The sequence below is a fragment of the Palaemon carinicauda genome, chromosome 31 (genome assembly GCF_036898095.1).
Source record: "Palaemon carinicauda isolate YSFRI2023 chromosome 31, ASM3689809v2, whole genome shotgun sequence".
In the NCBI taxonomy this organism is placed as follows: domain Eukaryota; kingdom Metazoa; phylum Arthropoda; class Malacostraca; order Decapoda; family Palaemonidae; genus Palaemon; species Palaemon carinicauda.
Window position 1 is genome coordinate 80,472,290 of NC_090755.1, and position 27,368 is coordinate 80,499,657.

Sequence of the window (27,368 nt, forward strand, 5' to 3'; positions counted from 1 at the left end):
GTAACAAAGTATTTATTCATACTCAGGATGCAAAAAAGGAAATGAATCTTAACTGCAGAGGGACGAGGTCAGCTATGCTTCGGTCTTGCGGAGCTGTTTCCACAGGGGGGGGAGAAGGAGAAAGAAAGAAGGGAGCCAGACATTCTTTTCATTCACCCCAGACTAACCCGGGTAACCTCAGCCCTCAACCCTCTGCTTTTTGTCCATCAAGAAGCCTGAGGCATTAGATCACTTGTTGTTCGTCCACCACAGGATCAATGGAGAAGCTTTTCATGCTCCTGTGGGTTACGTCTTTCAGGTAGTGAGGTGTGAAGGTAGTCTGACGCTTCCACACGCCCGCTTGCAATACCTGTGCCACAGAAAAATTCTTCTTGAACGCCAGAGAAGTTGCAATGCCTCTGACGTCATGAGCTCTGGGTTGGTTGGACAAAGTAGGATCTGGATATAGAACGTATTCGATTACTTTCCTTATCCAGGAGGAAATAGTATTCCTCGTGACCCTCCTCTCGACCTTCCCCGTGCTGACAAAAAGTGCTCGTACACGGGGGTGAGCTTTTGCTGTTCTTCTTAAGTAACACCTCAGACTCCTTACTGGACATAGTAACAGTTGGTCTGGATCTTCGGTTACAGAACGAAGACTTTATCCAAAGTGGGCCGAACCTGGAGTCCGGCAAACCTGGATTATGAGTCTCAGCTACAAACTCAGGGACGTAGCTGAGGATTACTTCCCCCCATCTCCTAGAGTGGGAGACATCAGCAGATAGACCATGAAGTTCGCTGACTCTCTTGGCCGAAGCCAGATCGAGCAGGAACACCATCTTCCACGTGAGGTGGCGATCGGAGGCCTGGCGCAGTGGTTCATAGGGGAAGCCCTTCAGAGACCTGAGGACCCGAACCACGTTCCAAGGGGGAAGTCTTAGCTCTGCCTGGGGACAAGAAAGCTTGTAACTGCTTATGAGCAAAGAAAGTTCCGAGGAGGAAATATTGACTACTTTCAGTCTAAAGGCGAGACTCAAGGCTGAGCAGTGGCCTTTGACTGCCGAGACCGAGAGAAGCATTTCTTACCGAAGGTATACAAGAAACTCCGCTATAGTTGGAACAGAGGCATCGAGGGGAGAGATACCCCTTCCACGACACCAACCACAGAAAACTGACCATTTCCCCTGGTAGACCGCCTCTGTGTATCTCCTGAGGTGTCCAGCCATTCTTTTCGCAACCGGTTGCGAAAAGCCTCTCTGTGTGAGGAGGTGCTGGATAGTCTCCAGGCGTGAAGTCGAAGCGAAGCTACAGCTTTGTGGAAGATGTTGGCATGTGGTTGTTTGAGGAGGTCGTGGTGGAGGGAGCTCCCTCGGGATCTCCGTGAGGAGATGCAGAAGGTCCGGGAACCATTCTGTGTGATGCCATAGCGGAGCTATGAGGGTCATTTGCAAGTTGTTGCTTGCTCATACCTGGTTGAGGACTTTTCTCATCACATAGAACGGGGGAAACGCGTAAGCATCCAGGTTTATCCACCGTTGTTGAAAAGCACCTTGCCAAAGAGCTTGGGGATCCGGGACGGGGGAGCAGTACAACGGGAGCCTGAAATTCAGGGCCGTTGCGAACAGATTCACAGTCGGGGAACCCCACAAAGTCAGGACTTTGTTGGCTATCAGAGGATTCAAAGATCACTCGGTGGCAACTATCTGAGTCGCTCTGCTCAGCTTGTCTGCTAGCACATTCCACTTGCCAGGAATGAAGTGAGCTGATAGAATCACCGAGTTGTCCTCTGCCCATCTGAGTATCTCTACTGCAAGATGGCACAGCTGCTGCGAAAAGGTACCGCCCTGTTTGCTTAGATACGCTACTACCGTGGTGTTGTCGCTCATCAACACCACGGAGTGCCCCGCCAGGACCTGGTGGAACTTTTTGAGGATCAGAAAGGCTGCCCTCATCTCCAAGAGATTTATGTGCTGGTACCTTTCTGATTCGTACCATTGGCCGGAGATGTAATGGTGCAGCATGTGAGCCCCACCCTTTTTTTAATGCATCCGAAAAAAGCTTCAATTCCGGGGGAGGGACGAGAAGATCAACCCCTTTGCAGAGGTTCGGCTCCGCCAGCCACCACCTGAGGTCCGACTGTTCCTCTAACCCTATGCGGACTAGGTGATCCCGGAAATTGGAGTGTGGGTTCCACTGGGATTTTAGTTGCCACTGGAGGGATCTCATCCTGAGGCGACTGTTGGGGACCAGTCGGGTCAGGGAAGAGAGGTGACCGAAAAAGCGAAGCCAATACTGCGCCGGGAGCTCTTCCCGACTGAGGAAGACCTATGGTATCTCCCTCAGTCTCTGGATCCTTTCGTCTGATGGAAACGCTTTGTGCCTTAGGGTGTCTAATCGCATGCCTAGGTATACCCGTTCTTGAGAGGGGAGCAGTTGAGACTTCTCGAGGTTTACCACAATCCCCAGATCCTGGCAAAACCTTAGAAGCTCGTCTCGGTGGCGGAGAAGGCCCGCCTCCGAGTCTGCCAGAATCAGCCAGTTGTCCAAGTATCTTAGGAGACGGATGCCGACTCTGTGAGTCCAAGATGATACTAGGGCGAATACTCTCGTGAATACCTGGGGTGCTGTGGAAAGAGCGAAACAGAGTACCCTGAACTGGTATGCTTCCGATTGAACATGAATCTCAGATACTTCCTGGAAGACGGGTGAATTGGGATCTGGAAGTATGTGTCCTTTAGATCAAGAGTGTACATCAAGTCCTGGGGTCTTATCTCTTGTCTGACTATGTCAGCCGTCTCCATCCTGAAAGGTGTCTGTTTGACAAACCTGTTCAGGGGAGAGAGGTCAATGACTTGTCTCCAGTCTCCAGACGCCTTTTTCACAAGAAAGTGTCGACTGTACAAGCCTGGGGACCCGTCGAGGACCTCCTGGAGAGCGTCCTTCTCCAACATGGACTGGACTTCTGCCCTGAGGGCAAACTCCTGTGCGGATCCCTTCGCACAGGGGTTGGTTCGATAGAATCGGCACTCAAGTCAGTGGAGGGAGAGAGAGCGTGAACGGGATACGATACTCTGAACGAATCACCTCGACCGTCCAGGGTTCGGCCCGTGGTGAAGCCACCTCTGCCAGCGGCTTTGCAGGCATCCCCCACAGGTGGGCAAATGGGAGGATTGCCTGTTTTATTGGGACCAGCCTCGGCCAGATCCCTTCTTACCCTTTCCTCCACGAGAGGACTTTTTGCTGTGAAAGGCCTGCTTCGCACCCTTTTAACCCTGCTGTTTTGGGTCTCTAGCCCTTTTCGGTTGCGGGTTTTGCTGTGCTTTCTGCTGTAGCTGAGAGGGGTAAGGTCTAGCTGTTAAGACCTTTTGTATGAGGGAGTCCTGACTGGACTTACTCCACCTCTCTGCCACCCGCTTGACATCCTCGGGATGGAACAAAGAATTGCCCTTGAAAGGAGCATTTCTCAGTCTCGCTACTTTGGCCTGAGGGAGATGTCTATGGAACTTGCCTATGACAGCATCTCTCCTCTTCAGGATAGTGTTGGCCCAAAGGTTCACTACCTGATGGGAGAGGAACTCGATGGCCCGAGTGCCAGACAACAAGAAAGTCTCCAAAGACTTCCTGGAGGACTCCCAAGATAGGTCTTTAGACCGCATCAGTTGTCCTAAGGATCCAAACCAGAAATCAAGCCACCTTCTCCTGGTTTAGGATTTCAGAGGACGAAAAGGAGACTGGAAATCCCGTAAGTTTCTCGAAGGGTGTGGCCTTCGAGAGCGCCTCTATAGAGTGGTCGAGAGGCAGCGTTGGAAGAGAATCCCCGAGGATCTCATAGTACCTCCTCTGAAACACATACGGAGGAGGTAGGAGCTTGGAGGACGAGCTGGAGCGGAGAGAGGGGGTGGACCCACTTGCCTGGGACACTGCCTTCTGTTTGGCACTCTTCAACCCCTTGAACCAGGGCAAAGCTGCACTGGTCCTATGAGGTTTCCGAGTGCCGTAGAACTAGTCAAGGACCGTTTCTTTTCCATCTAGAGGGGCTGCCGATGGATCTGGAAGTGCATTGATGAAACGGATGCAGGCTAGGACCTGCCAGAAGGCGTGTTCCGACTCCTTCCTCACATCCTCCGTACACTTAGGGCTAGCGGCTGCTGGCAGAGCGTCCTCCTCGAGATCGCTCTGCCCCTCGACTGGTAAGGGACGGAAGGAGTCTCCATAGGAAGTAACCCTATCCTCCTTGAGGGGCGAAGGACGAATCCTTTACTTTTCCCCTTTGGTCTGGCCTGTGGCAGCACGGGGGCTCCCTGAGGTTCATGCCTAATCTCCTCCAGAGGTCTGTTGCGAGGGGATGACCGTCTCCCCTTGCCAGAAGGACCCGCCTGTGCGGGATCTTCCAAACTCTCCTAGGATCGGAGGGAGAAGAGGACCCTGGGAAGAGAGGAGGCAATAAGGGGTTCCTAGGTGTGTCACCCAAGGACTGGGAGCGGGGAACGACTCCTTTCATGGCTTGGCGCATTACATTGAATAAGGTGCTAAGCCACGGGGGGTCACAGGCTCCTGAGGAACTAAGGGGGAGGTCCTTAGGAAAGAACTGCTCCCTAGGTTTAGGAACCTGGGCAGGTTTCCTAACCCTCTTGTCTGATGGAGGGTTCCCTACAGGCAAGATCGGCAGAGGCCTACCCTTTGGGATAGGATCTGGGCTCGGTTGCGCACGCGACTGTTGTCTCTGGTTGTTCGAGCGCATGGCGAGCAACAGGATGTTCGCACGTATGGCACGCCATAGGATGAACCCGCCACAATATGATGAACCCGCGCATCAGAGGATGAACCCACGCCCCATAGGATGAACCCGAGCGCCATGGTCGCCATTTTGTTTGCGCGCCAAGTCGGTCGTGAGCTCAATTTGGCCATGCGCGATATTTGGCCGCGTACGACAACTTGGTTGTGCATGCGAGAGCTCCTAGGTTGGCGAGACAACTCACTGCTACGCTCACGATAGCTTGTATTGTGTGAGCTCGAACGATCAACACAACGAGAGTTTGAAAACTCTCTGTCATAAAAAGAATGACTATGGTCCCAAGAACCCGAAAGTTCAGCATCAACTGTGTTGCGCGAACCCGAAGGATCAACGCAACGAGAAACCGAAGTTTCTGTCACAATACAGTGAACCCTCGCTACTTCGCGGTTCGACCATCGCGGATTCACCACTTCGCGGATTTTTTTCATAACCCATGTATATACATATATCGCGGATTTTCCGGAAATATCGAAAATACCGCGATGTGACCGATGGTGCGAGATTGGAGAAAGTAAGGAAAATTGAATCATGATCGATTTTCAATATAAATGAAACTTTGAGGAGCAACAAAGATATCATTTGAGAGAGAGAGAGAGAGAGAGAGAGAGAGAGAGAGAGAGAGAGAGAGAGAGAGAGAGAGAGAGAGAGAGAGAGAGAGGGGGGTTTAAATGTAATAACCAAAAAAATATGATAGGTTATAACACATTGGTGCTTATGTAATATCAACTGTATACTGTAGACGGTTTGAATATGTTAAGAAATGGTATAAATGATACTTTGTTAGTGTATTCGTACACACTCAAGAGTGGTAGCTAGATGACAGCTGATCTAATCACAGCCAAAAGTAAAACAAAAAGAAGTCAACAATACTCGATTTTTAAAACACACCCGAAATTTAAAAACAAAAGTACACGCTTTCTTAATGTGCAATTAACTATTTAAAGAGTGGCAATTTTCTAGAATAAAATGATATTTCCCAAAAAATAGTGGTTTGCAGATGAAATCGGATGCCGTATTTTTAGCTATGATTGAAATGGATGTAGACTCGGCCTAATTTTTTCGTTTCGTATTTAATTGACACTAAGAAAACTAATTTTAGTTTCTTCATCTAAATGTGAGAGAGAGAGAGAGAGAGAGAGAGAGAGAGAGAGAGATGAATCAGCTGTTGTAATCAAATGGCGTGTTTTTGTTTCGTGAGAATTTCATCACCACGACTATAACAACAACATACTGTACTGAACTTTACAGTATTATACAGACTACTGTAATATGATAAAGTAAAATATTTGTAATCTATTTTATATGAAATGGGGCTTTTTTTTTGTTTGTTTAAAATTTACATTTACGTATGTAAAACAACTCTCTCTCTCTCTCTCTCTCTCTCTCTCTCTCTCGTAGATTGTTTTCCTGCTTTGCTACGTATGTATGATTTTATATAGATACGGTAAATAATATTTGTAATAACATATTTTATAAAAGCTTTTACTGTAATATCATTATTTATCACTTTCATCATGGCATTAAATTCCTTAGTTTGTTAACTGAACGTACGTTATGACGCCGTCGTTTCAGGCGGCGTCATAAAGAAAAACATTTCATTTGGAAGTCCTAAGAAAAATTAAGTAAAACATTAGTAATAACCAAATCAACATACTGTACTGAATAATCAATATAATTGATGCAAAAACTAACCTATACACAGATGTGTAAATGCGTTTGTTTCTTCATTATAATCAGAGATAAACGTAAACAAAACATTGGTTGCCATTTTTTATCGTGCTTTTTAGGTGTTTAGGAAACGCATGATATAAAATCGCCTTTAATATTTGTGCCTGTTTTAGTTTATGGTGCTGTAGTACATGCATTAAGTGTTCTTTACATTAAAGGGTGGTTTGTTAACAGTACTACGTACAAGGGAAGGTTTTAAAAGTCCGAATATACATGTTAAATAAATAGGTAAATATGATGTCACTACTTCGCGGAATTTCACCTATCGCGGCCGCGTCTGGAACCTATCTACCGCGATAAACGAGGGTTCACTGTACACCGAAGTGTTAGCGCGACTAAAGTTACGAGAGCCCAAGGGTTCAGTGTAACTCAGGTTACGAGACCCGGAAGGGTCATAACGAGAAACCGAGGATCCTCTGTCACGAGATCCCGAAGGATCAACGTGACTGACGGTACGAGAACCCGGAGGTTCAACGTTACTGTCGTTACGAGAGCCCGAGGGTTCAGCGTAACAAAAACTCGAAGTTTTCAAGTCGCGAGAGCGCGACGGAGACCCGAAGGTTTACGATCACGCCAGCCCAAAGGGTAATCGTTACAAGACCCCGAAGGGTCAACGTGAGGAGAACCAGCAGATTCAAAAAGATGTCTCCTCAGAGCCCGAGGAGGAGAACGTCCGGGGTGGAGAGGGGTTACCCACCCCTCCACTGTACGAACCTCCGGAGAGGGACGTTCAACAGACTGATTAAGGTCTACAGATAATTCCTCCGCAGGGGAGGAGAGTTCACCCGAAAGAGAATTACGCTTATAACAAGGTTCTCTTTCCGCCCCTGGAGGAGAACCTAAAGCGCAAGGAGATTGCCGATGCACAGAGGCAATCTTCTCTCGCAGCAAGAGATATGTTCCCCGAAGGAGAGGCTTGCCTTGGAGAGAGCCCTGCCATCGCCCCTGGTGGGTTAGCTAACTCCTTGGTGTCAGAACCAGACTCACGGCCTGACCAACGGGCAACAGTGCCTGCACCCAGAAGAGGAGGATCGACCTCCACAGAGGAAGGAGATGACCCCCTTCTCTCTACTCCCCTTTGGAGGAGTTCAAGGAGAACTTCCTTCGTAGGGGGACCATCGACGCCCAGAGATGGCCACAAAGACACAAGGTCTGGAAAAGTACAGGCGCTCCCTGGGGGAAGAGAAGGAGCCGACTCACTAGGGTAGCCGCCACCTTCGTCTATCCCACAGGGTTGACCTGGAGTCATAAGCCCTGCGCTACTACTTGACCGTGCCCAGGAAGAGCCTGGTCGAGGATTAGCTTCGGGCAGAGATTTGGGCGTAGAGGAAGCAGAAGCCCGCCATTTCTTTGACTTCGAGGAAGACCCCGAAAGCGAAGATTCGCGTTTAGACTTGTTTTTCTTACGCACAAACCTCTCCCACTGGGAGGCAGGCCACTCCCTACACTCAGAACAGGTGTTGTCATGCGAACACCGAGTTCCCTGGCAAGCCGGGCGTAAAGGGTGTGGATCCGTCTCCACGGAAGACATGAAGGTGCCACAGCGGCGGCCTTCAATCCCTGGACATGTCCGCATAGCGGGACAATAACCAAACACACACCGATACACACAAAAGAAAAAGGAAAAGTAATCAAGTCAAGGCAGTTTGTTTAACGGGAGAGAGAGACGGCACGTCCGCACTCTACCGACAGGTGTGAGTGAGTGGGGTAGCTAGTCTACCCCAACCCCCTCCCGCTAACTAGCGGATGGGGTAATTATCCCTCACTAAAATTGTCTTAGTTTGTTTTCTGCATTGCCCAAAGTAATACCCTATAAATAGCGAAGGTTTGTATCTGTATCGGAACAAAAGAACATTTGTTAAGTCTTTCAAAATAAAATTCACATAAAATGAATGAACATTTTTCAATACATGAGAAATAGAAAATGTGACAAAGAACCGACTATTGTGAAATTCACCAAAGGAAAGAATTACATTTGCATAAGTCAAAAGAGTAAGGGAAACTGGGAAGAAAAAATCTTGACGAACTAAAGAAAAATATCTTGCACTCAGATATAAAGTACCATAGTGGAAAGAACTTTTATTGATAAACTCTCGGATTCATCAAAATCAAGTCAACACTAACTGCTAAAAACTATAATCATTGGGAAAATGTTTTTCATTAAAGCCCCAAACCTTTCTTTTAATACATTTTCACGACAGCTGAATTGCATTACAGATGTTTCCTACTGTACTTAAAAAGGCAATAACTCAAAAACAAATTCATGGCATCATTTTCTGTAAATAAATTTCTAAGCTCAACACTCACCATCTGCTGAGACTGAGGATGATCAGAGGTAGGTGGGCTCCCTTCACCCCCATAGTTATCGACAGCTGGTAACCCAGCTGACATATCGCCCCCACTTAGCCACTGTTGGAGTAATAATAGTACAACAAATGTAAGAGATAATAAAAAATACAATTAATTGCAAAACACAATACAAGGCACTGTATGTTAAATGGGCAAACCCCACAAAAATAATTTTAACACAAATGAATAGAAATATGGAATAACATCATAGAAATGACATGACTGCAATTAAAATAAAAATATCTTGACAACAAATTCTCTACGCTTGGCATTCAAGATCTAATAGAATCTTTAGAAGCAATGTTTTTGTGATACAAAAACTCCTTCAGCATACAAACACAATCATAATTGCTTTATTGGTCTTGAAATGATAAACAGTTGCAACCTGAAAAATAAAAATATCCCTAGGTCTACCAGACTATTTAATTAATCCTTGTGCTGCATTTGGTCATGCTCCCTCTAGCGATCAAGCAAGGTGTGAATCACCTGCAGGAGGCCGCAGCAGCTGCCTCTTCCTAACTTATCTACCATGGGAATGCTTCATATCCCCATGCATGAAGAGGAATAAATTTCTGTATGTAACAAAATCTGCAAATGTAGAGCTGCTTCAAGAGTTTCTAACCATGTGTCAACTTGCTTTGCTAACCTACAAAGGAACTGTGAAAATATTGCCTAACTTGCCGACGTATGTCATGACAACATTCACCAACGCTAAAGATGTTCTATTAAACTGTTGGAGAGCTAGCAATGCTAGGAGCGTTGCTTGGACTTCCAGCAGATTGATATGTTGGGGTTTCTTCATTAGAACATGACCCTGATGTGGTTTGATTAGTTAGGCGAGTGCCCCATGCCTCCTTAGATCCATCTGTAAAACAGCAGTACCCTTGGAGGTGGAGAGTAGAGAATAGCTTTCCTAGTGAGATTAACATACATCATTCAGATTTCAAGGCAGGTTTTCCCATATTTCCTGTTCCATTGGAATTAGAAGGAAGAGGGATTGCTAGCTGCTGACCAGTGATACTTCCAACAAATTGGAGCAATCCCTGGTGGAAGGGCCGTACAATATGAATTCTCCAACTAAAATTGTCCCAAAGTTAAGCCCCGTACTCGGTCTTCCACAAACAGTAATAAAACCATGTAACATTTGCCGATACAATCGCTCGGTGTATTTATAGCTCACACTCCTGAACTCTAACCTCTGCTTGGCCATGAAACTGGTTTCAGAATCATCTGATTATGGCAAAACAAAAGGACTATCTCAATCCTGTAATTCTGCTTCCATGAGGGAGACAAGATAAATCGATCCTCGAGAAGTCACCTGAAGAATATTGTTCAAGTTGGCAAAAAAAGAGGTGAGCATGAATGTTTAGAAAAAGTAGATCGTTTAAAGCTCAAGGCTTTGAACTGGTACCTATTGCACTAAGGACATAGTACAAATACTTCCTGTAGAACTGAATAGCTGGTATCTGTACATACAAATCCTTCAGGTCTACCGAAAGCCTAAGACTTCTTTACTATTGTGTGAGAGAGGCAAGAGAGCGTGCTAGAAATAAGAATGAATGGCGAGCGATTGTGACGCAGTTCCGGTAGGCCCTGCTGCTTCCTCCGGTGCCTTGGATGACCGCGGAGGTAGCAGCAGTAGGGGATTCAGCGTTATGAAGCTTCATCTGTGGTGGATAACGGGGGAGGGTGGGCTGTGGCACCCTAGCAGTACCAGCCGAACTCAGTTGAGTCCCTTGGCAGGCTGGGAGGAACGTAGAAAGAAAAGGTCCCTTTTTTGTTTCATTTGTTTGATGTCGGCTAACCCCCAAAATTGGGGTAAGTGCCTTGGTATATGTATGTATGTACTAATTGCAGACCATGTGGTACTTGCCAACTACATCTTGAACCAAATCTAGGGAGAGGAGGATGGTTTGGCTCCAGTGTCAGTAAAATTCTTCCCGAGGAGAGGCAACTATAAAGGCCTGGAAAACAGTCACAGGTGACTTCAAGTCCCTTCTCTTCCACTTTTTCCTTCATGATCCAAAGGCCTACTGATTCACTGGATGCAGTGTCAGGAAGGTCACTATCTTCCATCTGAGAGGAGAGTCTGTATACTAGGCAATAATAGACTTCATCTTGAAAGTGTCCGTCTCCGGAAGCACTGGAACTGAATCTAGTGTCGTATGGTAGATAATTCTCTCAACGTTCTTCGTAGAACCCGTCTCCTAGGGGTTTTTGCAAACTGGTTCGAGAATAGAACAGGGCAATTGAATATTGATAGGGCCCCCTTCAGAGACTGAGCAGATTCTGGCTCTAGTGCTCTCAAGAGGCTAATAAGACAAGATACTTTAGCCTTGGTGAAGAGGGCGATGGAGAGTGGCTTGTAGCGGTAAGCATTTGTTATTATGAGTGCCTTTCCTAGAGTGGAAAGGATCACATAATGAACGATTGTGTGGTGAAACCTAGCGCTGTCTCCTCGACCGCATGAACTCCAAGCACAAGGAGACTGATCCCCCAAAGTAAAAATCCTGTGCTGTCAAAAGACAAAGGGAAAGAATTCAAGGAAACCCCTGGCACTTATGTGAGGAAGATCTTATCGCTCATACAGGCAATGAAAACAATCATGTATTTCTCTTTCACCGGTATCTCAGATTAAAAATATTAGTACACAGTATGCGACAAGAGGTGTGCGACTCGAAATTCACTGAAGAACAAACGTAAGGAATCAAATACCAGTGTCCAATTACTTGGAGGCAGAGTGCATGGAAAACTGATCAAGCATGATGGACAAGAGGAGACTGATCGTGTAGGTACCAAGTTCACAAAGACAAATAGTGATGAGGCTTGTCACTCTGATGTCATCTTTTTAAGAGGAGATCCTGGTGTTCCTCAGAAATGCAGAAGAAACGAGAAAACGCAGTCCCCTCAGACTGATGGTGAAGAAGTTTTGTTTCCCAAGGCTGTGCGCTGATAGAAGGCGCATTTACACCTGTACTACATACCAAAATGCTTTCTTGAGGATGAAACATTCGCCATACATAACCTTTTGCCATGCATACGAAGCAAGAATGTACAATAAACTTATGCAGTTCGGCCTTTTCTTAGACTTTGATTTCTTTGGGTCAGAAGTAGTAACATCAGCAGATATGGTTGAGGGCACTACATTTGATAAGAGATCGAGAGTTATTTAGTACTGAAGTTTCTTCCTGGTGTAGGATAATTTTTGGCACATATTCCCCAAGGTTGTCGTCATCCTTGTGTTTTGTACAGTATTCACAAATTCGAAAATTCACAAATTTCTTTTAACGCGAAATTGCTATTCAATTTGACAAAAAATTTCTTAGCACTGAAATATCGCAAAAAGACGGGAGTTAAAACAAGAAACTCAAAGTTAGAAATAGCCAAATACAGTGCAGTGTCTTTTTAAAAAGCTGAAGGCAAAACGTAAGAATTAGCGTTATAAATTGGCATACACAGTAATACTTTAAAATATTAAAAATTTCCAAAGAACAAAAGTCAAAACTTGAAATTTTGAGTTACAAATCGCCAAATATAGCATGATAAAACGTGATAGTCAAAATGGGAAATTCGTCATTAAAAACTGGCAAATAATACTATATAAATTAGGAAATTATAACAATCATATTCTCTTAATCATATCAGAGCATATTCTAGATACCATCACTTTGAGATCAGCAGACAAAAACTTGAAATACAATCGGTAATTGCCATTGTTAAAATACACCATAAAAGTACAAAAATGTTTAAATGAAGCTCGGTTAACATCAGAAACCAGGAGCAGTGATCGTTACTTCTTCGCAGTATTAGATAATTTTTTTCATGTACCACTTCTCTCTTTCTCACAATAGATATCAGTTGATCATCTAGGCTAGGAAAAGGCCTGTCCAGATACTTCTTCCCATTGAGAGATAATTTCGGCATACACCGCTTTTCACTCACCCCAAAGAAAGACATTGGTCAATGGTCCAAGAATGGGGAAAAAGGGGCAGCGGCCTTCATTTATACCAACAGTAGCCTAAAGAAACGGAGTGCACCTGTACCGTATACCAACGTGTCTACTGAGGGATGTGTACATTCCTGGTACATGCCATCTCATCAGGCAAATGTGGTGATAATGTACTGGGACTTGTCTCTCCCACACTCACAAGGGGAAAGATCGGTAGGAGTCATGGGTATGTGGCTCCTATTGATCAAGCTTCGTGGATTTCATCAAAATTTTAGAAGTTACAGTGAGACTCTAATGCAGATGAGGCAGGGGAAAAGGAGGAACATGATCATCGCCTTCTACGGGGTCTAGTAGAACGATGATGACAGTCCTGCAGGAAAGGAGACCACATGGACTCTCTGAAGAAAAAACAAAACCCGGTGATACATCCTTGGAGCTTTTCCAGGATCAGGAAACCAATGAAGGGAAGGGCAGCAGCACTCCTCTTTACACTTAGAGGCAGTAGAACTCCTTCCATTGATGGAACGCCGCCTAAATCTAAGGAAAGACAACTTCCTTACATTCATGATGACATCATTGTTAGGTCACACTTGCGAAGGATAAAACAGCAAAGACATGCTATCAGACAGAACAAGTACATTGGATAACGGCAGATAGCACAAAAAACTGTCTCACATTTACAGTATTAGAAAACATTACATATCCTTAGCTTATTTCATTCCAATCCCTCGAACACAACATTCTGCCAGCACAAATTTTATTCAACCTAAAAGAAAAAGCAAGAGATTAAAACAGCCTGATTATAAGACAGCAGAACAATACGTCTGTAGTATATTAAAACAGCCCGATTATAAGGCAGAAGAGCAATACGTCTGCAGTGAACTGCGGCCGAACTCAAAGTGAGGGTTGCTCTACAAGATGGGTGGGCGTGGCCTGCCCTCTACCCGCCAGCAACTACGATCACCTTCTTTAAAGTTTAAATGGATATTTCCAGCTTTTCCAAATTCACACTCCTATCTAAGGACCATGGTTTGTATCCGTGTGGGATCAAATCTTGAGGAACTTCAGAGAACACATGTGAAAAATTCATTAGCTTAGCAGTACACTAGTATACAGTACTAATAAAAATAAATCTGTTCAATCATAAGGACATTGTACAAACCTCATGAATCCCTGAGGGCCCTGCAAGGGCTTCTGCTATTGGCTCTGAAAGTGGTGGAGGCATCTGACTATGACTGCTTTGGGAGTAATCATCTTGACTATCAGGAGGCATGTCTAAACTTTCATCACCACCAGAGCCTAGGGGCCCATATGACGGCAATTCCGTTTTTATAGAGTCTGCCTCAGGTCCACCCGGGTCATCTAGAACCTCCTCTTTGACCCAAACTAACTCATCATTTCCATCCTTAAATCCAAGAAAACACAGTGTTAGTCCTTAAAAAAACAATATACCATAGAAAATATGCTAAAAATATATATGTAATTTTTAAGCTAGTAACAAAATGACTTTCATGCATTATGAAAATTTAATCTTTCTATTCAGTCAAAATACACCTGACATTGGTACCTAATAATCAAATAAATAAATAGAAAAATACCAATGATAACAAAATCATGAGCCCAGTTTTGTCCTACCTTGCCTGACTTTCTTGGTGGTTCCTGAGGCGGCATTTGCTGTTGTTCACTAGGTCCATTATCACATGGGGCAAGAGGTCTGGTTCCTTCTACACTTGGTACACTATTAGAATCACTCATAGGCGCTAACCCTAGCTGTTCTTGTTGTCTTTCTAGATCATCTTTTATTTCCTGGATATCATCATCATCGTCTTGATTATACCGAATCCTGGATGAACTAGAGGTGGAGGGATGAGGAAGAGGCGAGCTTCTGCGCTCTTCTCGTCTCCTCCTCTTACGACTAGGACTAGTTCTACCATCACTGGCATCTAACGAATGAGAGGATTTATGATGCCCACTACTTGTCCGTTCACTTTGATTACTTGTACTAATTTTTTTCTCACTAGGGAGTTCATCTGGCACAGCCAGTCCTTTTATTTGTAACAGCTCAGCTATTTTAATTAGTCTAGAGAGATCTTTTTGTGCTACAGAGACCACTCCTGCATACATATAGCTCAGAAGAGCTTCGAGTTCGTATTTTCTAACGTCTTGTAACAACACTATAGGATGCTTGTTAGCACTCGCTAATTCAAACATTTCTTCGAAATAAGTACTACACGTTGATAACACTATTCTATGAACGGGATAAAACTTCCCTTCACAAGCTACTGTCGCATCCGTGTACCTATCCTGTAAATATAAAGATAAAATTTTGTCTTAATACAGTACAGAATAAAAAATACAGTACCAGAAAAATACCATTGTAAACTGTCACTGCATACAGCAGAAATAATTCACTATATACAATGAAAATATTCTTTTTGGGTCGAGCACAAAACATTTGATAATCAAATTATTTTCTTAGAATATAAAAAAAAAAGATTAATAATGATGATACAACAACCATTTTAGACAAACCTTTTGGCGTATTTGGGACAGCATGTGACTAAATGTCGTGGAATGATTATTCCACGACAAGGCAAGCATGCCATCCGCCATGCTCCCTGTTGTATTATTTTACCTGTAACAAAAAATGAAAATTCAGTTAAAAAATATTATTTTCCTATATAGACTTGGTAACACATCATGAGCATTTTCCTATATACACTACAGTACAGTATATAAATTTGAAGGCTTTATCATTAGAATATCTCAGTGACAACTGGTCTGGTTGTTGAAACTTGTTAACCCTTTTACCCCCAGGTTATTTGGAAATTTCCAACCCTTAACCCCCAGGGGGTTATTTTTTTCCCAGCACATTTTGCAGTATATTTTTTTTAAATTGCTCTAACAGCCTTAATTTTTGTCATAGAGAGGTCAGGTTGGTCTCATTCTCTTGGAAAATGCCTGAATTTTCTCAATAAATTATCAAAAATATGAAAAAAGAAAATTTTATAGCATTTTTTTGCAAGGACGTACCGGTACGTCCATGGGGGTAAAGGGATGGCTTTTGTGAAACGTACCAGTACGTCCTTTGGGGGTAAAAGGGTTAACAAGGTATATTAGTTGAGAAAGGACAAACAGGACAGTGTAAACAGTATGTGTGCACTTCCTGGTCTAGAAACCTTCACTTTTTACTTCAGCAACATATATTCCACTATAAATGGTAATCTGAACCAACAAAACTGAACCATTCCAAACTATTAACAAGAGACTCATGACAGCTACATGTCAAAGCAAAACCAGTTCCATCTACCTAAACTAGAGCTCAGGACCCAACAACCTAAAAGAAAGCAGTAACTGGGTTTTACCATACATTAATACCCAGTAACAGAACCCAACAATGCTGAAATCTGAACTGGGTACCATGGAAAGACCAAAAATGTTATTTTCATTAGTAAAATAAATTTTTGAATATACTTACCCGATGATCATATAGCTGTCAGCTCTGCTGCCCGACAGAAAAACCTACGGGCGGAATACGCCAGCGATCGCTATACAGGTGGGGGTGTACATCAACAGCGCCATCTGTCAAGTAGGTACTCAAGTACTCGATGTCAACACAGAACCAATTTTCTCCTCTGTCCACTGGGTCTCTATTGGGGAGGACGGGTGGGTCCTTTAATTTATGATCATCGGGTAAGTATATTCAAAAATTTATTTTACTAATGAAAATAACATTTTTCAATATTAAACTTACCCGATGATCATATAGCTGATTCACACCCAGGGGGGTGGGTAGAGACCAGCATTACATGTTGACATTATTATGAGCTAAGTATTCCGTATTTCATTTTAGCAGTTATTCAAAATAACAAACATAAAATAAATAAGTACCTGGTAAGGAAGTCGACTTGAACAATTACTCTGCCTTTTTAAGTACGTCTTCCTTACTGAGCCTCGCGATCCTCATAGGATGCTGAGCGACTCCTAGGAGCTGAAGTATGAAGGGTTGCAACCCATACTAAAGGTCCTCATCAAAACCTCTAATCTAGGCGCTTCCCAAGAAATGACTTTGACCACCCCCCAAATCAAGTAGGATGCGAAAGGCTTCTTAGCCTTCCGGACAACCCAAAAACAATAATAAAACATTTCAAGAGAAAGATTAAAAAGGTTATGGAATTAGGGAATTGTAGTGGTCGAGCCCTGACCACTACTGCACTCGTTGCTATGAATGGTCCCAGAGTGTAGCAGTTCTCGTAAAGAGACTGGACATTCTTAAGATAAAAGACGCGAACACTGATTTGCTTTTCCAATAGGTTGCGTCGAATATACTTTGCAGAGATCTATTTTGTTTAAAGGCCACGGAAGTTGCGACAGCTCTAACTTCGTGTGTCCTTACCTTCAGCAAAGCTTGGTCTTCCTCATTCAGATGGGAATGAGCTTCTCGTATTAACAGTCTGATAAAATAGGATAAAGCATTCTCTGACATAGGCAAAGATGGATTCTTAACCGAACACCATAAAGCTTCAGACGGGCCTCGTAAAGGTTTTTAAATAGAACTTAAGAGCTCTTACAGGACATAATACTCTTTCTAGTTCATTTCCAACCATACGATAAGTTTGGAATATCGATATTGGTCAAGGCCGAGAAGGCAGCTCGTGTTTGGCTAGAAAACCAAGTTGTAGAACATGTAGCCGTTTCGGATGAGAATCCGATGTTCTTGCTGAAGGCATGAATCTCACTGACTCTTTTAGCTGTGGTTAAGCATATCAGGAAAAGAGTCTTAAAGGTGAGATCTTTCAGGGAGGCTGATTGAAGCGGTTCGAACCTGTCTGACATAAGGAATCTTAGTACCACGTCTAAATTCCAACCAGGTGTAACCAAACGACGCTCCTTCGTGGTCTCAAAAGACTTAAGGAGGTCCTGTAGATCTTTATTGTTGGAAAGATCTAAGCCTCTGTGACGGAAGACTGATGCCAACATGCTTCTGTAACCCTTGATAGTGGGAGCTGAAAGAGATCGTTCTTTCCTCAGATATAAGAGAAAGTCAGCTATTTGAGTTACAGAGGTACTGGTCGAGGATACGGATACTGACTTGCACCAGTTTCGGAAGATTTCCCACTTCGATTGGTAGATTCTAAGGGTGGATGTTCTCCTTGCTCTAGCAAACGCTCTGGTTGCCTCCTTCGAAAAGCCTCTAGCTCTCGAGAGTCTTTCGATAGTCTGAAGGCAGTCAGACGAAGAGCATGGAGGCCTTGGTGTACCTTCTTTACGCGTGGCTGACGTAGAAGGTCCACCCTTAGGGGAAGTGTTCTGGGAACGTCTACTAGCCATCGAAGTACCTCGGTGAGTCATTCTCTCGCGGGCCAGAGGGAAGCAACTAGCGTCAACCTTGTCCCTTCGTGAGAGGCGAATTTCTGCAGTACCTTGTTGACAATCTTGAACGGAGGGAATGCATATAGATCTAGATGTGACCAATCTAGTAGAAAGGCATCTATATGAACTACTGCTGGGTCCGGGATAGGTGAGCAAACTATTGGGAGCCTCTTGGTCATCGAGGTTGCGAAGAGATCTATGGTTGGCTGGCCCCAGGTGGCCCAAAGTCTCTTGCATACATCCTTGTGGAGGGTCCATTCTGTTGGAATTATTTGTCCCTTCCGACTGAGACAATCTGCTATGACATTCAAGTTGCCTTGGATGAACCTCGTTACTAGTGAAAAGTATAGACCTGTTGACCAGGTGAGGAGGTCCCTTGCGATCTCGTACCATGTCAGAGAGTAGGTCCCTCCTTGCTTGGAGATGTACGTCAAAGCCGTGTGTTGTCCGAGTTCACCTCCACCACTTTGCCTTGAAGGAGAGACCTGAAGCTTTTCCAGGTCAGACGTACTGCCAGTAGCTTCTTGCAGTTGAAATGCATTGTCCTTTGACTCGAGTTCCATAATCCCGAGCATTCCCTACCGTCTAATGTCGCACCCCAGCCTACGTCCGATGCGTCCGAGAAGAGAACGTGGTTGGGAGTCTGAACAGTCAGGGGAAGACCATTTCTAAGGTTGAAAAAGTCCTTTCACCAAGTCAGACCAGACTTTATCTTTCCGGAAACCGGGATCGAGACCGCTTCTAGCGTCTTGTCCTTTTTCCAGTGAAAAGCTAATGGTATAGAAGAGGACGGAGGTGTAGTCTTCCTAGTGACACAAATTGAACCACGGATGACAGTGTCCTTACCAGACTCATCCACAGCCTGACAGGGCAGCGTTCCTTCTTCAGCATCTTCTGGATGGATAGCAGGGCTGGGGGTTGATCGTCTTGTTCAGCAACGTCCTCATCAGAGGGTTCCTCATCCGAAACTGATGAGGAAACGGCAACGGAGTGGGCAACGTCTGACTCGCTGAATCCGGTCGCACTGGTGGATGCGTGACGGAGCCGGACGCAATATCATGGTACTGCTGCACAGTCTGTGAACTGTCAACCATGGGGACGCGAGGAAGTACAGCGTCAACCCGAAACTGTCTAGACTGTCTGGGTTGTGCAGTCAACACCCTACCGGGTTGCTGAGGTTGACGCACTGCGTCACAACAAGTCACCTCTGCTGGTTGTTGAACGTCTTCCTAGTGACACACTGAACGTCAACAACCACCTCCGAGCGTCGCTTAACGTCAACGTGCGACTGGCAACCCACACTGGGTCGCATCGGTGGAGGAACCACCTCAACTGGCGGACGCGAGTAAGATACCTCAGCGTCAACAGGGCGCACAACCAACCGGAAGAAAGGTTGTTGGCCAGAAGGTTCTTCTCCGTATTAAGTCCTCTATCAAGGACACAAGCTTGGACTGCATGTCTTGCAGCAAAGCCCATTAGGGTCCACGGGAGCAGGTGTGGCAACAGACGGGGTTAGCGACTGAAGCGGAGCCATTTACCATCCCTGGAAGCCTTGTTATGTGTGACATAATAGTACAGCAAAACTTCAAAGGCTCGACAAAAGTTGAGAAGTTGACCTGTAAACAACTGGAGCGTCTCCTGGCTATGCGCCTGGCCGAGTCTACCAGAATTGAGAAGTCTACCTGGGCAGAGGCATGAACTCCCAAGCTGAGAACTTCTCTCGTGTCCTATCAGACTCTCGCTCTATAAGCCAGATAAAAAGAAGGGAAATCAAAAGGCTGTATCCCTAAAACTCCTCCTGGTGCAAAAACCAGTCGCCTAGCCGACGTAACGCTCTCTAGGAGAGCGAGAGAGCACTAGCTTAACAACAACGGCTTCGAAGTAGCTAGGCCTAGTGTAAGTTCTGACGTGAGGCGAACGAGGAGCAGCAGTTACAAGAGGACATACAGCACTGGTGCATAAGTAGCAGACCAGAAGGCAACGTTATGTGACTGCTTGACAGTCTGTGAGTTGGCAACAACCAAAGCTGTGTGGGGAAGCCTCAACTCCTGACTGACTAGCCTGCTGCGGGCGAGTGGCGGTAACCACAGTGGGTTGCGGAGGCTGACGCACCGTGTCAAAACACGGCAGCTTAACTCCACCCTCTTGTTGTTGTGGTAGCACACACACGTCAACGGAGTGCTCCGTGCGTCTGTGGGAGTCAGCATGCGTCTGGCAGGGTCGACTGCGCATGGGTGGAGGAGCTCTCACAGCCAGAGTGTGGGAGCAGGCAGCCGCAGCGTCTGCTGGGCGCACAACCGTGGCAGGTTGTAGGGAAACGGGTGCATCGTCAACCTTCTCCGCAGTCGGAGTGTGGGAGCAGGCAGCCTCAGCGTGAGCTGGGCGCACAACCGTGGCAGGTTGTAGGCTAACGGGAGCGTTAACCTTCTCCGCACGAAACTCCTGCATAACCGCAGCTAACTGAGTCTGCATAGACTGCAGTAAAGACCACTTAGGGTCTACAAAAGCGGCAACAGACGGAGCTACTGTCCGTTGTGACTGAGGGTCTAAAACAGCGGGTGCGGCAACAGACGGAGTTACTGCCTGTTGCGGTACCACCTTGCCTCTCTTGGGAGGTGTGCAGTCGTCGGATGACTGCAGCGAGTCCGAACTGACCCAGTGGCTACACCTGGGCCGTTGGACTTGCGCGGAAGGGACCGACTTGCACTTAATAAGCTGCGAGACCTTGGTCCAAGGTTTCTTACGAGAAACCTCTTCCGCAGACGAGAAGTAAATGGGCTCTCTCGTCTTAGTGTGGGTGGGGCGATCTTGGGTAGATACGCCCGAAACCACGGAGGGAAAAACGTCTCTTCGTTGATCAAGGCCTGACGAACCCATAAGTCGTTCGACATTACTTCTCCCCTGGGCTTGGGAGCTTGCAAGAGGTCCCGGACTAGGTGAACGACAGGCACGAACAGACGAACCCTCGGACGCAACACTGTAACACTTTGCGCATATCACTTTATCACTTTGATTTTCTGTTTTGCACTTATTTCACTGAAATCGAAACTTTTCCTGATTTCTACCTGAAACACGCAATCCTACCCTTCATTAAAAGGTAGTAATTGCGAAAACAGTCGTATAATGCAACAGAAAACATATATAAAGATAAAGAATTCAGTGGTTGGGAAAGAGACTAAACACTAGATCAAATAAACTACGTTTACAATCTCTCACCGCACATAGCCTGGGAACAAGAATAAAACCCTAGAAACGTTTTACCTTCTTCCCCTACAGCGACTAGGGAGGAGAGTAAAACGAGAACAACGTTACCCGCTTGAACGAAACGTTTTTTCTCCTCTCTCTCCCTCCATCTCTATCTCTCTCTTTCTCTCTAGATTTCGCACCTGAGAGAAGAGCCCAATTATATATCGTCAAAACATGATATTTGCTAAAGGAAAAAAAAAAAAACTGAAAGGTTTTCCAAATAAAAAGTTCCTTTAATTTAGAATTTAAACCATCTAAGCTAAGAAAGAATGAACGAAACGCTAGAATCGGTTTACTCTTACTGCAAAGTGAAACCGTGATACACTCTCTCTCTATCGTAACGATAGAGCGCAAGTTGAACGTCCTGAACGCCAACAACTGCGTAGACTAAAAACTAAACGTTAGTTCATCTTTGAAAACAGTACGAGACTATCAAAGAAATTCTTTCATAAAACATTAAATTTAAAAAGTTTTAAATTCTTTAAAGGTTAAATACGATATAACGGGCTCAACGTTGATTAACTTCGGTTCCAAGTCAGGACCGCCTACTATCAGGAAAGGTCGCATATAAACAAAACATAAAAATTTATTTTTATATGTTTATAATAAAAGGAAAGTTAATCGAAGAGGCCTAATAAAGGCGGAGAGATATAAAATATAGATCTATAGCGTGTTAAGCAAAATTACTAAAAACCTAAACACACTTCCATCTAAGGGAAGGGTCGGCCATTTAAAAGTGAAAGAGAGTCCATACTCTCTTAGTCACCATAATTAAAACTATCCAAAACGAGTTCAAGTTTTGAAATTAAGATAAAACCCCTGCACAGCGAAAGCTCAAAACTGGAATAGTGTACTTCACCAAATAGTTGTGAAAACAAATCCAGTTAGTAACAGCGTATTTAGTAGGTCTTGCCAGTGGCACGACAGAGAGAAAATTGGTTCTGTGTTGACATCGAGTACTTGAGTACCTACTTGACAGATGGCGCTGTTGATGTACACCCCCACCTGTATAGCGATCGCTGGCGTATTCCGCCCGTAGGTTTTTCTGTCGGGCAGCAGAGCTGACAGCTATATGATCATCGGGTAAGTTTAATATTGAAAAATCCTAATGCAGTTTTAAAAAGTATGTTGAAGGTAAGATCCCAGGTGGAACTTATCTTTCCTTTAAAAGTCACCAATTAACTTAAAACTTCAACATACGTATACTTCAGTATTATCATAGTTTTTTGCTAGGCTACTTCTGTAAATTTGGTTAGGAGGTATTTTTTCTAAAGTAAACGAAAAGTTTGCTCTAGAAATGACAATCACTTATTTGTAGTACATCTTGAATGTTTAAGTGTAGGCTCTACAAAAGGGTTTTGGCTACTTGTCCAATATTACACTTTGCCTTTAGAGATGAAGAGCCATATTCTAATAAGGTGACAAACACATGGGAATCACCTATACTTACGTTCCCCACCTATTCTAACCTGGGACTGTATCCTTAAATACAAGATAAGAGACCCATCTGTCCTTCGATGGTAAATATATAGTAATTTAATTCCTAGCCAAATATATGGACCATACATTTTTCCTACTCGCTTTCTTGTTTTATCCATTTCTGACCACAAAGATCGGGGCAAATCAACAATTCATGAGTTTTTCGGCCTGCTATATAAAAATAATTATGGGGTATACTAATGGAAAACTGGGGTTTTTGGGTGAGAAAATACCAAAAATAAATTATTCACAGCCATAGTAATGGTCAGAAATGCATAATAAACACAGAATAACCAGTTGAAAAAATATATGATTCATGTAAAAAGCAAGAAATTAACGAGTCATAATTACCCAAGATTCACAACACATCCTTCAAATGGCTTTTGCTCTGCCAGGCCTCACTTCACTACCAAATGAATATCATCTCCAAGTGGTACATGGAGGTGCTGCGCACACCAGCCACGTGGGTCACTATTAAAGTATCATAATCATCTATAAATTATATCATCACAAATGATCTCTGCCGAGTTGTGGCTCGCTTCGTTCATAAATACATAAACATTATCTCACTGCTCATATGTTCTGGCAAGCGGTACATGAACGAGCTGCGCTTGCCTATCATGTGGGTCATTATTCCAGTGATATTTTTTACCTTCACCTGAGCAACAATAGCTATACTGTATCCTAATCAGTGTGTGTTTTAAACATAATCAAGGACTAAAATAGATGAAATTACTGTATCATGATAAAATTTGGAATCGATTGAATTCCCCTGTTGAAGACATCATCTTGTGATATGCAAACTGAAGAGTATGGGGGAAAAAATGGCTCTTGTAAAACATCCGGGAAATTATACATGAATATTTGGAAGCCCTCATTGGTTATAAAAAGCCAGCTAATGATTGTCATACAAAATACAAAAAGCCGCTAAAATCGAACACAAACAAGGCATGCGTAATAATCCAAAACCACTCTCTCAGAAGCAAGTAATGAACTTGGAAAATGTAATGGTGTTCACATTTCAATCGATCGATAACTAAGTTATTATTCTCCAGTTCTGCATATTCATACATAGAAAAATGTCAAAACGAATAGAACTCCTACTTTACTTATTCCTAATCCCACTTTCACTATAAATTAAAGTATCATATATAATGAGAATTAAATAATAAATCAAGATCATTAAAATAACACAAAAATACTACGACCTAGCAAATGCACATTGTGAAAAATTTTTCACTTGCCAGAACATGGGAGCAATGATTTAACGTTAAATTGCGAGAGCAACGAGCTACTGCAAAGAAAAATAAATACTACACTAAGTGTTAAATCAGATCATTAATATAAAGCCAAAATACTAGCCCACGGGGCTAAAGTGCGTAGTGGGAACAAAGAGATAATATAAAATCACGATCAAAGTAAGCTTAGGCTGAGCAGACATATAAATGATTAAATAGTTTAATGTAGTGTACCAACATACAGATAACTACTGTACTCTCATTTAAGCAAAGAATTTTTCTTAGTTCAATGAAACACACTACAAACAACTCCATAGAAAATGGAATTGAAAAATCAAGTTTTCTGTGCGCCTGGAAGACCTGGCAAGTAAAAGTTCCAAAGTTTTGATCCTGTTTCATCCTCAATACCGTTTTTATAACGACTGGTTTTTTATGATGATGACTAGAACATAGAAAGTCTAAACAATATATTATATATAACATAAGACTGGTACATGGTGTATCTTTAGGTGTTTTGTAAGGTATTGATGACGATATCTAGCACAAAGCCATATTTTTTAAAATGTAGTAGTCGAACCAACATAGTTAAAATACCAAGAAATTCCAACAGAAATTAATATTAACCCTTTTACCCCCAAAGGACATACTAGTACGTTTCACAAAAGCCATCCCTTTACCCCCATGGACCTACCAGTACCTCCTTGCAAAAAAATGCTATAAATTTTATTTTTTCATTTTTGATAATTTTTTGAGAAAATTCAGGCATTTTCCAAGAGAATGAGACCAACCTGACCTCTCTATGACAAAAATTAAGGCTGTTAGAGCAATTTAAAAAAATATACTGCAAAATGTGCTGGGATAAAAATAACCCCCTGGGGGTTAAGGGTTGGAAATTTCCAAATAGCCTGGGGGTAAAAGGGTTATGAGCACTCAAACAAAAGTAAACCTTATTTTCACCCACCCGTTTATTACACCAATTTACAATTTGTAAAGTTATCGTTAAGGACGGAACATCATTTTGAGCAGAAATTAAATTTTTTAATGTATTAAATAAAGTGCTTCCACTGAATTTGACCTTCATTTCAATAGCAAATAAACCAAAACCCTGTTAGACCATCTAAGAAAGGGGATACTTCTTAGAAATCCGTTTTTTGCTCCGCCGAATAAATTTTTTTTCCCGTATTAAATAAAGTGCTTCCACTGAATTTGACTTTCATTTCAATAGCAAATAAACCGAAAACCTGTTAGACCATCAAAGAAAGGGGATACTTCTTAGAAATGTTTTTTGCTCTGCCGTGAGTTTTCTTCATACGCAGAAAACGAAAAACATCTAGCTCCTCTGTAATGGAATGCAGTACATGCTGAGCTGCTTACTTGTTTACTTGTTTTGGGTTTAAATCCAACCCTCCACTGAAGTCGAGTGAACTACTTCTCGGGCGGGTCCATATTAATCATCTAACGAAACATTTTCATTACAACTTATACAATTCTTTGATTGTAGCATCTTCCAAATCATATGATCTTGTGAAAAGTAATGTTGACACTAGCCCATTGATTATTATTTCCAAAGTTTTTATTTGCAGTCAATATGTGTCATTTTCGAAGAAAACGGATATATTTCTATATGAAATACCTGTCTTTTAGTAGTAAAGCTTTTTCCGTCCATATCTATAAAAAAACCAAAAAAAAAACATATAGAAAAACTCCTCCATAATTTTACCATATCTTCGACCTTAGTAAGCACATAACACAAAAAATGAGCCTTTAATCAAATCACCTAAGCCAAGGACTAACTTTACCTTTATAGACAATCTTATAGGCCTAACTGAAGACGCTACAATACGATACCGGCGAGATTGCAAAGGTACGCCTTCTACCCTACGGACTTCTAATATCCTTATGCTTTGAATTTAAATACCGTGGGACTCCAAACACTATATTAAAGTATTTCCTTACATTAAATATATAAAATATAAGCCTTAAGACCATTACAAAGACGCAAGAAATAGACCATCGGCTTTGTTATTGTCGCCTGCCACTTTGGACGACGCTAAACAATGACAAGCCAAGTCCGGAATACTTACGCCAGGGATCCAATATTTCATGCATTCAAACGATGTACGTTGCATTTGCAAGCAACGCAAACCAGTCGTCATTTGCCATTTTCAGAACTTGCGATTTAGGTGAGAGAAAACACATATTGGCGATACGGTTCACTTGCAATTGTCACATCACAGGAAAAGCCTGCAGGGTTGCCAGATTATTTCCACTGGCAAGGTTGCCAGATTATTTCGATTGGATTATCGTACGTGAGCCTTAAAATTGTCGTTTTTCAACCAAAAATATCGTACACAGTTTCAATATAATTATTAGGGAGTTACATGATTGACTTATTTCAAGATATTTTAATATAATTGTTTAATTAAAAACACATTTGTATATACCTAAGGTATGTATCGTACATCGTACTAGACCTAAAATAGTCGTACATGTACGATAATTATCGTACGAATGGCACCCCTGTCCACTGGATTATCATACATGAACCTTAAAATTATCGTTTTTTAAACCAAAATTATCGTACACACTTTGAACAAGATTATTAAGGAGTAACATATATAGCTTATTTCAAGGTATTTTAGTATAATTGTTTAATTAAACACACACACCACACATATGTATATATCCAAGGTATGTATCGTACATCGTACCAGACCCAAAATAATCGTACATGTACGATAATTATCGTACGAATGGCAACCCTGGGAAAAGGTTACAAGCACAGCCAGTCGACGGATGTTGCAAAGCATCCGGTTGTAGTGCGACCCTGCTCATATTATTTAAATTCATGAATATTAATTACCTATTGCCTTTGTTAGTTTGTATAATTTTATCTTTATTTTATTCCATAGACTTTAAATAATTTGATGCATTTTCTTGCGATGTATAATCACAAGAGCACAGAATGCTTGGATCTTACAAAGCATCTGGTTGTAGTTCGACCCTCTTCTTGTTTTATTTTTATTTTATTCTTTTATAAGTATTAATTAACTATTGCCTTTGTTAGTTTGTATAATTTTATCTGTATTTTATTCCATAATACTTGTCTAAATAATTTGAAGTCTTTTTTTTTTGCGATGTATAATTATAAGAGTACAGAATATTTGGATCTTACTATAATTCTAATTGATAAGACGGATAATATTCACGTAGCTAACAAATCTTAAGAACA

General features: G+C 42.9%; 1 protein-coding gene across 24 annotated transcripts in view; it reads right to left on the reverse strand.

Annotated features, from left to right (window-relative positions):
* Window positions 1–26,389, reverse strand: part of LOC137624564 (zinc finger and BTB domain-containing protein 14-like) — a 184,115-nt gene extending 157,726 nt beyond the window's left edge. For 23 of the 24 annotated variants that reach the window (XR_011040747.1, XM_068355486.1, XM_068355487.1 and 20 more), the window contains exons 1-5: window positions 26,221–26,389; window positions 15,333–15,435; window positions 14,436–15,104; window positions 13,963–14,205; window positions 8,810–8,911 (exon numbers count right to left, since the gene is read on the reverse strand). Coding sequence is in view for 23 of the 24 variants with exons in the window: in XM_068355486.1 (XP_068211587.1) it covers window positions 8,810–8,911; window positions 13,963–14,205; window positions 14,436–15,104; window positions 15,333–15,413 (1,095 nt within the window). In the remaining variant the exon portion in view is untranslated. Of the gene's footprint in view, window positions 1–8,809; window positions 8,912–13,962; window positions 14,206–14,435; window positions 15,105–15,332; window positions 15,436–26,092; window positions 26,157–26,220 lie in introns of those variants that run through there. The other variant, XM_068355475.1, reaches the window with a different exon arrangement.
* Window positions 26,390–27,368: the final 979 nt, after the last annotated feature.